The 14,120-nt window shown below is 38.6% G+C and overlaps 1 protein-coding gene and 1 pseudogene across 1 annotated transcript in view; one reads left to right on the top strand and one right to left on the bottom strand.

Annotated features, from left to right (window-relative positions):
* Nucleotides 1–14,120, bottom strand: part of LOC134934753 (uncharacterized) — a 212,998-nt gene that overhangs the window by 19,176 nt on the left and 179,702 nt on the right. Inside the window, exon 10 of the mRNA XM_063930119.1 lies at nt 8,970–9,035. Within this exon, the coding sequence (XP_063786189.1) occupies nt 8,970–9,035 (66 nt within the window). The remainder of the gene's footprint in view (nt 1–8,969; nt 9,036–14,120) is intronic.
* Nucleotides 6,367–6,485, top strand: LOC134937631 (5S ribosomal RNA; annotated as a pseudogene).

The following is a 14,120-nucleotide window of genomic DNA, read 5'->3' as shown; positions in this document are numbered from 1 at the left end:
CCAAAATAAAAATAAAGGACTTCTCTTGGATACAGGAATCCTATGGAGGATGGTTCTCTCTATCTCTCAGTCAAAGATGTTTTCTTCCACTCTCATTGAAGATTGTACATGTAAAATGATACATAGCAATACAATAGTGTAGTAGGTATACAAGTCACACTGTACCCGAGTGACTTAATGTCTGTTCATAAATATCTTCCCTTTAAGTTAGATTAGGAAGTCATATTCAGATATGCATACCCCAACTCACAGAAAGGACTGTATTTTCAAACATATAAAGTTATCTTTAAACAGATGCGTTAGATCCCCAAAGACAGCAGTACCCTAACTCACAACAAGTGATGGTATATAAAGCACATAAAGGTTTCTTTCTGCAGTGGCAAAGATAACAGCGTAGCCCAACTCTCAGTTCAGTTGATTTTCATAAACGCATAAAGGTTTCTTTCAATGTCCAGAACACCAGATGATGAGTGAAAAAAGTTCAATGCATTCATTACATAAAAAGCCGTTTTCCAAAAAGTATAAAATAGGCAGGCCTTGACAAAGATCTCTTGGAGAGATCGAAACGCCTTAATTCTAGAACAAGATGAGCCCCACTCCCCTTTTTTAGGGAGAACCACTTAGAGGAACAACTATGGTTAGTAGGAAACAGACAAAAAAGGAAAACGGGGAGGCAAAAAAAGAATTCATAAAAAGAAAAAAACGAAGGGCAAGAAATTTAAACCCATCCACAGTTATTCAAAATGTAGAAGTTAGTGAAGGAGTTAAATCCACTATGAATATTTTTAATTTAAGTTCTCACATACTCATGCATGATGAGATTTCCTTGCTAGAAAAGGGCCTTAAATTTGCCCCTAGCAAAGAATTAGAACCATTCGATATCTTTATTGATATCCAACGTTTTATAAGAAAACTCATAATAAACAAATTATTCATGAATAAGGATATTGTGGGAACGAGTAAGGATGAAATAGCTCCAAATACACCCTTCCGACCTAAGTCAATTTTTTATCCTGCACCTCTTAAACGATCTTTTATCAATACTTTCAGCCATTTAGTACAGGAAGACATAAAAGCCCTTAAGGAAAAGGAAAAACAGAAAACAAGATATACACCTAATCTTGCATTCAAAGAAAGAGAAGCACTTAAGAATTTAAAAAAACAAAAAGATTTAATCATAAAACCAGCTGACAAGGGTGGGGGTGGTACTGATGGATGTGGGAGACTATGAGAAAGAAATATATAAACAATTGGGTGAAAATAATGTTTACAAGCGGTTATGAAATGATCCTACAGAGGGAGTCTTGGATAAATTAAGGAATCTTATGGGTAAATTCAACAAGAATAATGTTTTGACTGATATTGAGGCAACATTTTTAATTAATGAACAACCCTCTACTCCAGTAATATATATATATATTATCTAAAATGCACAAAAGCCTTACTCATCCCACCGGAAGACCCATCATTTACGGGGTTGGTTCTCTATTGACAAATTTGTCACAATTCCTTGACTATCACCTGCAACCCCTTGTGATTAAGAATCGCTCCCATCTTCGGGATACTAAAGATTTTTTAGAACATTTATCACATGTTGAGTGGAGGGAGGGAGACCTCCTTGTAACAGCGGATGTCTCCTCCCTCTACACAATTATCAAACATGATTTGTGTATAGCTACCACACAAAGAGCTTCAAGGAATTCAGATCTGTCAGGGTCTTTGCAGACATTTCTGGTAGATGGGATCAGACTTATTTTGGAGAACAATTATTTCTTGTTTAAAGATGAATTTTATCTCCAAAAGACAGGTACGGCAATAGGCACCAGGTTCGCCCCCAAGTTATGCCAACTTGTTTATGGGCAGTTGGGAAGATAACATCATTTGGGCTAACAACCCATGGGGGCGAACCTGGTGTCCTTCATCAGGTCCATAGATTACATTTTTTTCATTTGGAGGGGAGACAGACAGAGCTTGGAAAATTTCTGCACCTCCCTAAATACTAATTAATATAATATTAATTTATCATTTGAGATCAGTGCAAATACTATTAATTTTTTAGACATCACGATTTATATCAAAGAAAATGTAGTCTGTACTTAGAATTATTGCAAACCGACGGATTCGGGTTCATAATTGGCTCGAATCTATTCCTTGTGGTCAGCTGAAAAGATTAAAAAGGAATTGTACAGACACTGAGATGTTCCAAATACAGGCAGCTGAGATGTGTGAAAAATTCCATGTATAGTATATAACTCAGCTGATACACTTTAAAGAGGTTTAAAAGCTTTTTAAATGATCTTTTTTTTCTGGAACGAAAATGCGTTCCAACTTGTATTCTCGGAGTGTGTCATGTGAAAGACACTTCCGGAATTGAGTGGAACGCATGCGGGTCAGTACGGAGGATTTCCACTTCCTGCTATATAGACTGTGTGACGCGCAGGGGTCTCGTAATGCGCTATTTGATCTTCCACTGGAACGCATGCGGAAATCATGCGTTCCATCGCGGGACACTTCTACCTCTGCTGCGGCTATTAATGGAACATATGCGTTACACAGCTGGACACTTCCGATTCCGCCGCGATGTTCATCATATAATTAACGATTTTAGAAGCCTAAAAATATCCCTTATATGGTGGATTGGTTTCTTGATGGATTAATATACATTTTCAGCTGAGTTGTAGACAGTAGAATTATTTGTAAAGGGTATAAAGAAAGTTAATTCAATGTGTGACCTCACTTCCTGTACTGGTCAGGTGTTTGGTATAAATTCCAGCACATGGGCTCCTAGTCTGCAGGCCTTGAAAAAGATCTCTTGGAGAGATCAAAACGCGTTGGTTGCAGACAGGAGCTTTTATTTTTGTATACTGCATAATCTCCCCATTTGGATCCCAGACCCTGGAAGCCTTGATGTAGTGGGAACTCCGGAATCCGACTGGTCAGGTGTTGGACACCAGGAGTCCGTTTCCTCTGGTGAGATCGTGCATCCATGGACATTGTATACCCCCTTTTTTAACTATGTTATACTTTTTGGAAAACGGCTTTTTATAGAATAAATGCATTGAACTTTTTTCACTTATCGTCAGGTGTTCTGGACATTGAAAGAAACCTTTATGTGTTTATGAAAATCAACTGAACTGTGAGTTGGGGTACGCTGTTATCTTTGCCACTGCAGAAAGAAACCTTTATGTGCTTTATATACCATCACTTGTGAGTTGGGGTACGCCCACTATGCTGTCTTTGGGGATCTAACGCATCTGTTTAAAGATACCTTTATATGTTTGAAAATGCAGTCCTTTCTGTGAGTTGGGGTATGCATACCTGAATATGACTTCCTAATCTAACTTAAAGGGAAGATATTTATGAACAGACGTGGTGAAGGCTTTGCACTATTCTATATCTCAAACATTAAGTCACTTGGGTGCAATGTGACTTGTAAACCTACTATTTATACTATTTATATTGTATTGCATTGTATCATTTTACATGTACCATCTTCAATGAGAGTGGAAGAAAAGACTGAGAGATAGAGAGAACCATCCTCTATAGGATTCCTGTATCCAAAGGAAGTCCTTTACTTTATTTATTTTTTTAATTTTTGTGCTTGATGCTATGTCTTGGCTTCTACTGTATATATTCTTGATAATCTGTTAGAGAGTGGTGTTCTCTCTGTAGCCACACATTTTTCAGCAGTCAGGTGCGCCTGAAATAGATCCATTCCGTAATTGTTTTTAGATTAAATTCAGAGTAAATTTGAGAATTTCAGAAACATGGGGCTGAATTCAATTGTTAAAACCGTGAATTCTCTGCGAATCGTGGGAAATTCTCCAAAGCGCCTATTCAATTGTCCGCGAAAAACAGATTCAGGGTAGGTTTATCTCCTGAATGACTAATGAGGCACTTAGAAGTTTTTAACTACTTTTAATTGGCCAATAATGACATGTCATTTTTGGGGTGAAAAAGTGCAAAGTGATGGAAATTGGGGTACAAGGTATGGGACAGGTGTATTGGGGTGCTTTATGAGTGGAACGAGTGTTTTCAGACTTACAGGTGGGAGTAATCGGTCCTTTACCACTTTTTTTAAAGTCCTCTAAAATGACCCAAATGTATATTTATATCCATTTTTACGTACCCCAAATTTAATTTTCTCAACAGCCATTTGACCCAAATTAATTAGTTTTAGTATGGCCACTAATAGACTTCTACTGCAGTTTGGGGTGGATTGTGAGTGGGACAAGTCCTTTTCGACTTGCAGGTGGATATAATTGGTCTGTCTCGACTTGTTTTTTAAAATCCCCTAAAATGACCCAAATATACTTATACCCATTTTTATGTAGCCCACATTTTATTTTTAGCTCTTATTTTGCTGAAAAATTGCTTACTCCAATTTTTTTTTAAAATGCACATAATAGCCATTTAACCCTACTTAAGTACCAGAAATATGTTTATTACAACCAATATGAAACTTTATACTGTTGTCCTGTGTTAGTTTAGCTTTTTGGGGGGTACAGACAGATTTACTTATCACTTTCGCAACAATTTTAGCATCAATCCCGTTTTTGCAAATTTACAATTAAATCGGGGGAATCCTGGGGGCCCGCGTACTGCAAAAAGTCTGTTTTTGTGAAAATGGTGAAACCGAGAATCACTGTAAATTATCGCAATTTCGCAACTAATTGAATTCGGCCCTAAGGTGTCCATTGGACTCATGCACTGACTTTCTGTGGCACAGTGACGTGCAGTGGGGTCGTCCCTGCTGTGGCATATGATCGGATTCAACAGCGACTGCCATTCAATAGACAAATTATAATGACATCTCTCTCCGCACAATTATAAGAAACACCATAACATTTGTGAAACCTTCTAATCCAGGGGTGGCCAACCAGTCAGAGACAAAGAGCCAAAAAATCGTGTTGGGTATGTCAACGAGCCGACATCGAGCCGAAAGCGCATGTGCAAAAATGGGGTGTGGCTTTATGCCGGCTAGGGCACACCCCTGGTATAAAAAACATTGAAAAAGCCAGATCCAGCATAAGATACATTGAAAAAGTCACTTTCACATAAAATAATTGAAAAAGCCAAATCCATTTAAAATATATTTAAAAAGCCAGATTCACATAATACACTTCAGCTTCCCATGTGTCACTTCAGCCAGCTCCCCCATGTGTCACTTCAGCCAGCTCCCCCATGTGTCACTCCAACCAGCTCCAACATATGTCACTCTTGCCAGCACCCTCCTACAGTATGTCACTACAGTCAGCTCCCCCATTGTGCCTCTCCTTCCAGAACACTCTGTGTCACTCCATCCAGCCCCGACTTGTGTCATTCCAGCCCACCCTCATATGTCACTGCAGTCCCCCCAACTTGTGCCCAGGGGCTGGCTGGGAAGGGGGAGCAAGGTGTCATCTGACCCCTGGGCCAGTGCAATGTAAGTGTTCCAGGGCCACTTGACTGCAGATTCCCTGTAAAAAATGGTGCCGCTTGCTTGAGTCTGCCCCCAGGCTAAAGGTTGCCACCAAGCCCCTGATTGCAGCAGCCCCTTTTGTGTCCTCTATTTGCCAGTGGATGTCTCACCTATAGTATTTGGCTTCCTCAGTTTTCATTCACCGTAGTGCTGCTGCGTGTCTGACTGGAGGGCAGCGGTTTCTGTATCTGTTGTGTTCACGTGACTGAGTGTTGGGAGCCACATTTGAGTAAAGAAAGAGCCACATGTGGCTCAAGAGCCACAGGTTGGCCACCGCTGTTCTAATCTATTAAATAGACCTTATAGTGTATTCAATTCTAGTAACAAACTGGGATTAAAATATAAGGTTGTTAGAAAAAAGTCTGTCTCTTTACCCACTTACCCACTATATTACTTTTTAGAAAATGTTTGTAACAAAGTACACAATGACGTGTGACATTGAATGCAGAAAGCACACGATTAAATACTCTCAAACTCTAGTAGGGGGATCACAGGGCAGCTAGACACCATTCCTGCACTGCTACCTGCATCAGATTTGGGGATCACAGTATTTCCACGGTCAACCTTCTCCTTTTTAATCTAATTATCATACCTGCTGCCCACCCTCCAGTCTCTCATTCTCTGTCCTATACCATCTGGAAAGACGGATGTAAAGCAGAAGTAGGGTGGTTCTAGTGATGCAGGCTTCACTCTCTACCTGTGTTCCTTTATGAACTTATCTCTCTCATTTGCATCACAAAACTATACCTGAAGCTTTCAAAATAGTATCATGATTTTTTTATATGTATTCTAACAATGTTCTCCACTACGTATACTCTTGTATTATCTGCCTCAAACCATAAGGTGAATATTAGTACCACTGAAAAACTTGATTCTTTGGAACCAGCCTTTCAGACAAGCCAAATCATTACAGCCAATCCACACTGGTTATGCACAATCTCATCTGATCTTGGAATCCAAGCAGTGTTGGGCTTGGTCAGTACTTGGATGTGAGACCACCTGGGAATACCAGCTGCTGTAAATTATTGGTCATTGTTGTACAGTATATGATTGGAGTAGAATCACTTTTCAGTTGTGGACTGATGAATAGTTATATCCTAATAGCATCGGAGCCTGAGCAGTGATTCAAATCCTGCAGATGTACCTTTCCTGATTGGGATATATGCAGTAGTTATGATGGTCATTATTATAATTTTTTTATATCTAATATATACTTACAGATGGAGCGACGCTCATTGAGTGTGGCTGCATCACAGGCTGGGTGAGTGGCGTCCACAGGCGCGCCTGCGCCTCGGCCCACCATCGAGCGTACACAGATGCTCCCATTCAAAGTGAATGGGCCGTGTGTGCGTCATAGATGCACATGTATCCCATTCGTGCCCGGCGGTGCGGCCGGCGTGTCTCCATCTGTAGGAAAGGTTCCTCTTTCTATACTGGACACAAGGTCAGTTTTTGTTAGCTGCTGGCCGTATAGTGTCTCCCCGGTTCTCCATATCACACAGTCTTTATACTGTATTTGAATAGTTGCTAAGATCTTCATGGCGCTTATATAATTTTATTTACACTATGGCTCCACCTTTATTCCATCTCTTCTTAATGCATTCCTAATGAAAGATTGTTTTATACAGCTTTTCACATGCGGGAGTGCGCATACCTGGCGCATGCGCACTAGCAATTAACATCAATACCCTACGTCATCTGACGTATGATAGCCAATCAATCACAACTATCAGATCATGTGACTAGTGTGGTCACATGATCGGACTGGAAGACAATCACATTATAAGTAAATGTAGTTTTTAACTGTTTATACTGCTCGTTTTTGGAAATAAACTGTTATATACACATGTGAGACCAATTACAATATGAATTGTGTGTTATTTTTATATTTTTGGACGGTTAGGTTGTTGTTACATAATTAGTATGTCAGGTGTTTGTGATGACATTAAATTGCTTAGGGTTTATAAGGAGCCCCAGGACAGTACTCTAACATTCACTCCTGAAGAAGCTGGGTGTCAACACCAGCGAAACGCGTTGAGTTAGAGACCGTAGGACACATCCTAAAACTATCCTCAATCATCACTGGACTTCATCATTATCATCACCCACACGGTACAAATTGGACTGCATTTCCCTGGACATCCTTATCTGTGGAGAAAATTGGAGGTTTCCCTATCCGCCTGATACGCCTGCATTGGTATGCTTAAAAAGGGACTTTTCTATACTCCTCTGCTATAATTATTCTCCAACAAACAAATTTATGGATATCATTCCAGAGGAAGTCCTAGCCGGGGTATGAAGTAGACTTTGCTGAGGAAATATGTGGATGTGTTCTTTCATATGATCATTTTAATTCTTAATCATGCTCTTCAAGCACCTGTGATTTTATGTTATTTGGTATTTTTTTATTAAAATTTATTATATATAATTTAAACTTCAACCTACCGTCCTGAATCTATATTTATTTATTCATATATTTTTAATTAGAATATTACTTAATTATTATTCTTACTATTAATATCATTCTAGCGCTGGTGACTATTTATTTTTATTGCTTTGATACTCTTTTGGGGAATTACCACCCCATACACCAGCAGCTCTCTGACAGCGCACTCTACTTTTTATATACTCATGTATCCCATTCGTGCCCGGCGGTGCGGCCGGCGTGTCTCCATCTGTAGGAAAGGTTCCTCTTTCTATACTGGACACAAGGTCAGTTTTTGTTAGCTGCTGGCCGTATAGTGTCTCCCCGGTTCTCCATATCACACAGTCTTTATACTGTATTTGAATAGTTGCTAAGATCTTCATGGCGCTTATATAATGTTATTTACACTATGGCTCCACCTTTTTTCCATCTGTTCTTAATGCATTCCTAATTAAAGATTGTTTTATACAGCTTTTCACATGTAATAACTACCCCATGGAAGAGAGTGCCCCCTACTAGAGCCTCTTCTTCTATTCCTTGTTGTTTATTACATATGTATTTTGACCCCAGGGAGCACCACTGACAGCCACCAATTTACACCATAGGGACTGGTACATGGTGTCTATCTGTCAGAAACCCTGGGGTTACTATAAGACCAACAACAAGAAATGTCCTGTGCACTTTCCCAATACCCCACTTTCTGAGGGTGTCGTACGGTATGCCGGCGCTCGGGCTCCGGGTGACTAGCATACCAGCGCCGGGAGCCCGACCGCTGGCATACCGACAGCGTGGCGAGCGCAAAGGAGCCCCTTGCGGGCTTGCTGCGCTCGCCACGCTGCAGGTACGGTCTACGCGCGCCACACTATTTTATTCTCCCTCCAGGGGGGGTCGTGGACCCCCACGAGGGAGAAGAGTTGTCGGTATGCCGGGTGTCGGGATTCCAGCACCGGTATACTGTGCACCGGGATCCCGACATTCGGCATACTGAAGACCACCCCTTTCTGATACTCTCAAACTCACAGTATACTTTTTAATATTACTAGACAGAGGTACACTTTTTTATCTTTTCTTTTTTTTTTTTACCACATGATTGTTTGTTGCCTCCAGTTGATCCTTAAGAAGAATTTGACTTCTTGCTGAAAGTCCTTCCTGTAAGTAAAATAAAAAAGCACTGAGAATAGTAAATTGTAAATACACATTGACAATCGACATTATAATTTTATTTAACATTTTTAATTCACTGATAATATATATATATATATATATATATCGAGCAGGATGGGCGGCACTCAGGAGTCAATGCAGTAGCATCATGGATGATATGCTAATAAAGCTAATGTCACCGCTACTGCATTGACTCCTGAGTGTCGCCCATCCTGGTCCATATGCCTGGTATCACCTTACCTGGGGTGGCACCGGAGCAAGTTACACCTTGCTGATCCACATTGGAGGTGTACCAGAACCAATGGTTTTATATATAAACACATATATATGACATTTGCATCACTATATATATATATATATAAATAAAAATGTTGATCTACTTTTTGCCTGGGAGTTGAGTCCCTTGAGTGCGGCCATTTCTATTGCTGCTGGATATATATACATCAGGGGATATATATCAAGGGGAACATCAATACAATAAGTTGTTCACAGCAGAATGAAGATGGTATAATAATATCTTACACAGGGCTGTAGCCCTCTTTTTATCTTACTCCAATACACAAGACCACAGGGGGTAAGCCCACCCTGTTGTTTCCAACCAATCATTGTACAATCATGTGCTGTGCATGCACAAGGCATGCTCACCTTTTAACATTGTCCTCTATGGACAGTGGGGAGTGGTCACTCCCCTTTGACCGCCCCCTCCAGGAGTTTTGGTGTCCCCCCCAGAGTCGGTCTGTCTAGGGTTGAAGGAAGTTTTCCCGTGTAAACTACTTCCAAGAATCTGCTGGGGGACCCAGCTCACCATCTCTAGCCTTAAATTGGACTCCAGAGATGGGAAGCCCAGATCCCCGGGCAGGGTTTCCTGCCCACCGAGGGTGATCCCTATGGAGCAACAGTAAAACACTCAGCTTGTTGGATTCATCCTTCTACCTTTCCATGCAGCTCCCAGATTGGAGGCAGTAGATAAAGACAACCTTTCTGTCAAACTTGACAGGTACCACACCCACTTCTCCTAGGCCCCGCCCCCTTTTAATATTAAATGATAGTGTTTTATATCGCTTAATATAAAATTTTATATAAATTTATAGTGTTCGATATTAAACCGTATTAAAAATTGTTGCGTAACACCAGTCACAGAGTGTCACGCAACACCAGTCGCAGAATGTCACGCAACGCAGCGCGTCAAATCAGGCGGATGAAAGATGCATATTACACAGTGTTAAAACCAGGTAGTTACAGACCGTCTTATTTCACTATTTGGATTAGGCTGTACACATTCAAGCATCACACATTCCAGCAGTTGAAACATCAAGCTTGGCACACATGGCACTAATTTAAAAGGTCATTTTAAATGTCACAGAAACCCCTCAGAAGTACGATGTACAATTTGACCATGTCCGTTTCTTAGAAGCAAGGGATCATCACACATGGCACTAATTTAAAAGGTCATTTTAAATGTCACAGAAACCCCTCAGAAGTACGATGTACAATTTGACCATGTCCGTTTCTTAGAAGCAAGGGATCATCACACATGGCACTAATTTAAAAGGTCATTTTAAATGTCACAGAAACCCCTCAGAAGTACGATGTACAATTTGACCATGTCCATTTCTTAGAAGCAAGGGGTCATCACAAATGGCACTAATTTAAAAGGTCATTTTAAAATGTCACAGATGCTTTCAGAAGTACGATGTACAATTTGACCATGTCCATTTCTTAGAAGCACGGGGTCATCACAAATGGCACTAATTTAAAAGGTCATTTCAAAATGTCACAGATGCTTTCAGAAGTACGATGTACAATTTGACCATGTCCATTTCTTAGACGCACGGGGTCATCACAAATGGCACTAATTTAAAAGGTCATTTTAAAATGTCACAGATGCTTTCAGAAGTACGATGTACAATTTGACCATGTCCATTTCTTAGACGCACGGGGTCATCACAAATGGCACTAATTTAAAAGGTCATTTTAAAATGTCACAGATGCTTTCAGAAGTACGATGTGCAATTTGACCATGACCATTTTCGATTGTTATCTCTGTAGAGGAACATTAGTACCACCTACAGGGTTATGTGTTGACTCAAATCGGATTTTTCCATCTTTTGGATTAATTACATACCATAATATCTTTTGGATTAATTACATACCATAATGAGATATCATGGTGATGGGTCCTAAATCTATGCACAGAATGCATTTATATTGCATGTGCGACACAACCTGAAAGTAATTTTAGACAATATTTTTTATAACTTTGTGCATTAAACAAATTGTGTCTACATTTACACAATTCATTTATGTTACATGTACACACAGCCTGAAAGTAATTTTAGCTACAACACAGAATGCATTTATATTGCATGTGCGCCTTATACACACAACCTGAAAGTAATTTTAGACAATATTTTTTATAACTTTGTGCATTAAACAAATTGTGTCTACATTCACACAATTCATTTATGTTACATGTACACACAGCCTGAAAGTAATTTTAGCTACAAATCAGTAAGCCAGTGTATATTTATGGAATCATAAAATTATTTTGTATTCATGTACATTAGTTCATAAGAACTTCTGTATAATGCTTTTTATGAATTAATTTTATTATTAAATAATTTATGAGCTTTTTATGAACCTCATATTCTACAGTATAAGATATACCCATTTGGAATGACTTCCGTTCAATCTATACAAGTAGTTTAGACCACTCAGGATTTTTTTTTTTTTTTCTTTTTCTTCTGTATATATAATATAAATGTATTTGGTATGCGTTTGATGCGCTGTGTATGACATTTAAGAACCAGCTAAAAGATTATATCTTTATTGTAACTGAAAAGAATTATCACAATTACTAAATTATAGACTAGAGTTTATATGTTTAAAAGTCCCGCCTCAGCAGATTGGAAATGTGGGACGGCATAGCACAGAGTGGTGGGGGCCATTTGGCTCACAGCCATGACTATAAGAACAGGACACATCACTGAAGTGCACTGAGAAGAAATTTCAACTGAAGCTGCACCGCTATACACACTTGAAGTCATAATGGTAAATATGATATTCTTTTTTATTATTATTATTATTATTATTATTATTATTATTATATTTATACATATTGCATTTTTTTTTTTTTTTTTTTTTTTTTTTTTACAAATATGTCTCTGAAGGCTGTTTAAATATGTGGTCTCTATGCCGCGATATACACACTGTTGCACGATTCTGCCCTGCCATTGCATCCTTTGTTTTTAGGCATACATGCATAATATGTTAATATTTCAAACCTATTGGACAGTTGCAAAGCGCAGTATGAACTCATATGTGAAATGCTACGTTTTTACTCCTTCTTTTTGTGGGGTATACCCACATTGATGTTGCTGTTTAGCGATGCATTGTAACACATAGAACATATAGCTATGAATTAATGTGATTAAAGTGCAAACATGTTGTATAAAATGTTAGGAAGCACCATTGGGATCCGCTTAGTATTGATTAAATTAATTAATTAAAAGCCAAAAGAAAACCCTGTTGATCATACGAGCACCCGGATTTTCTTTTGGCTTTTAATTAATGTGACTGTCTGAAGGTTATTTAAATATGTGGTAATAGCGACATCTAGTGGTTCATTTTGGGAATGCGCCGCTGGCTTTTAATTAATGTGACTGTCTGAAGGTTATTTAAATATGTGGTAATAGCGACATCTAGTGGTTCATTTTGGGAATGCGCCGCTGGCTTTTAATTAATGTGACTGTCTGAAGGTTATTTAAATATGTGGTAATAGCGACATCTAGTGGTTCATTTTGGGAATGCGCCGCGGGCTTTTAATTAATGTGACTGTCTGAAGGTTATTTAAATATGTGGTAATAACGACATCTAGTGGTTCATTTTGGGAATGCGTCGACACATTATTTCATCTAATTCGTTTGATAGATATTAATCGTCTCTCATTTTCATTATTGGTTCAGAGACAGACAATGCAGAACATCAACAGCAGAACCAGATCTTCTTCTGATGATGATGATGCTGCTTTGCCAAGTTATCAAACGTCTCATGGTAAGCTATGTCTATAAATGACATTGACACGTTTTTATTTATATTTCAAGTTTAAATAGTATGAAATTATAGTCAAGGTCTACAATTTGTTCATTTTTAAAAGTTTAAATAGTATGAACGTACAACAGTCTGGATACATTGATAAGTAATTATTAAATAGTAATTATTAAATAATTATTATTTTCTCATTTTTATTTCCCCCGATTTGACAGTAATCACAAATACAGAGAATTTCGATTCGGTTGAAGATAGCCCATTTGGTTTAGATTTCAGCATTATACCCGATTTTACTAATATTTTGGAATTGGCGCCAGACTGTGAGTAACATGATGTCTTTATTTATTTTTTATTTATTTATTTTTTATTTATTTATTTATTTTTCCACGGCTAAAGAATTAAAAATAAACCTTGTACAGTTGTGCTGATTTGTTGTCAACTGTACACACTTTATATTCTCAGTAATGAATCGCTTTTTCATGTTATTCTAATTTTATACCGTATGTAATATTTATTTTTTCATTTTTTCAACGGCTAAAGATGCCACAAAAATGGATGATGCGACGGCTGACGGTATTCTACGGGATATATTGAACAAACCTGATTATTGTCACAACGCCTCTATACAGAACAGCAATGTTGTTGATGAGCAACCGTTTTTCCCACACGCGACAGGGGGTCGGGCTAAAACATTCGAATATAAAGCAGGTGTGTAATCAAGCACTGTTATATGGTATATTGTTATGCTGTGATTTAAATGCTGATTTACAGGCAGCGTCATTTATATTTATTTTATAATATATGTATTACAGATGACGCTGTAGCAAGGCGATATGCTCCTACGATACCAACACCCCGTGATACAGTCGCGCAAATTCACAGGCTTAGTACAAGCGGGAAAATATCAAAACGCACAACAGCAGCTGAAACGGAGATCCATCAATTCGCAGCAGCAGGTGTGTAATCAAACACTGTTATATGGCATATTGTTATGCTGTGTTTTAAATGCTGATTTATAGG

This window comes from Pseudophryne corroboree, chromosome 6, assembly GCF_028390025.1.
Source record: "Pseudophryne corroboree isolate aPseCor3 chromosome 6, aPseCor3.hap2, whole genome shotgun sequence".
Taxonomy (NCBI): Eukaryota; Metazoa; Chordata; class Amphibia; order Anura; family Myobatrachidae; genus Pseudophryne; species Pseudophryne corroboree.
This window is presented reverse-complemented; position numbering and strand designations above follow the sequence as displayed.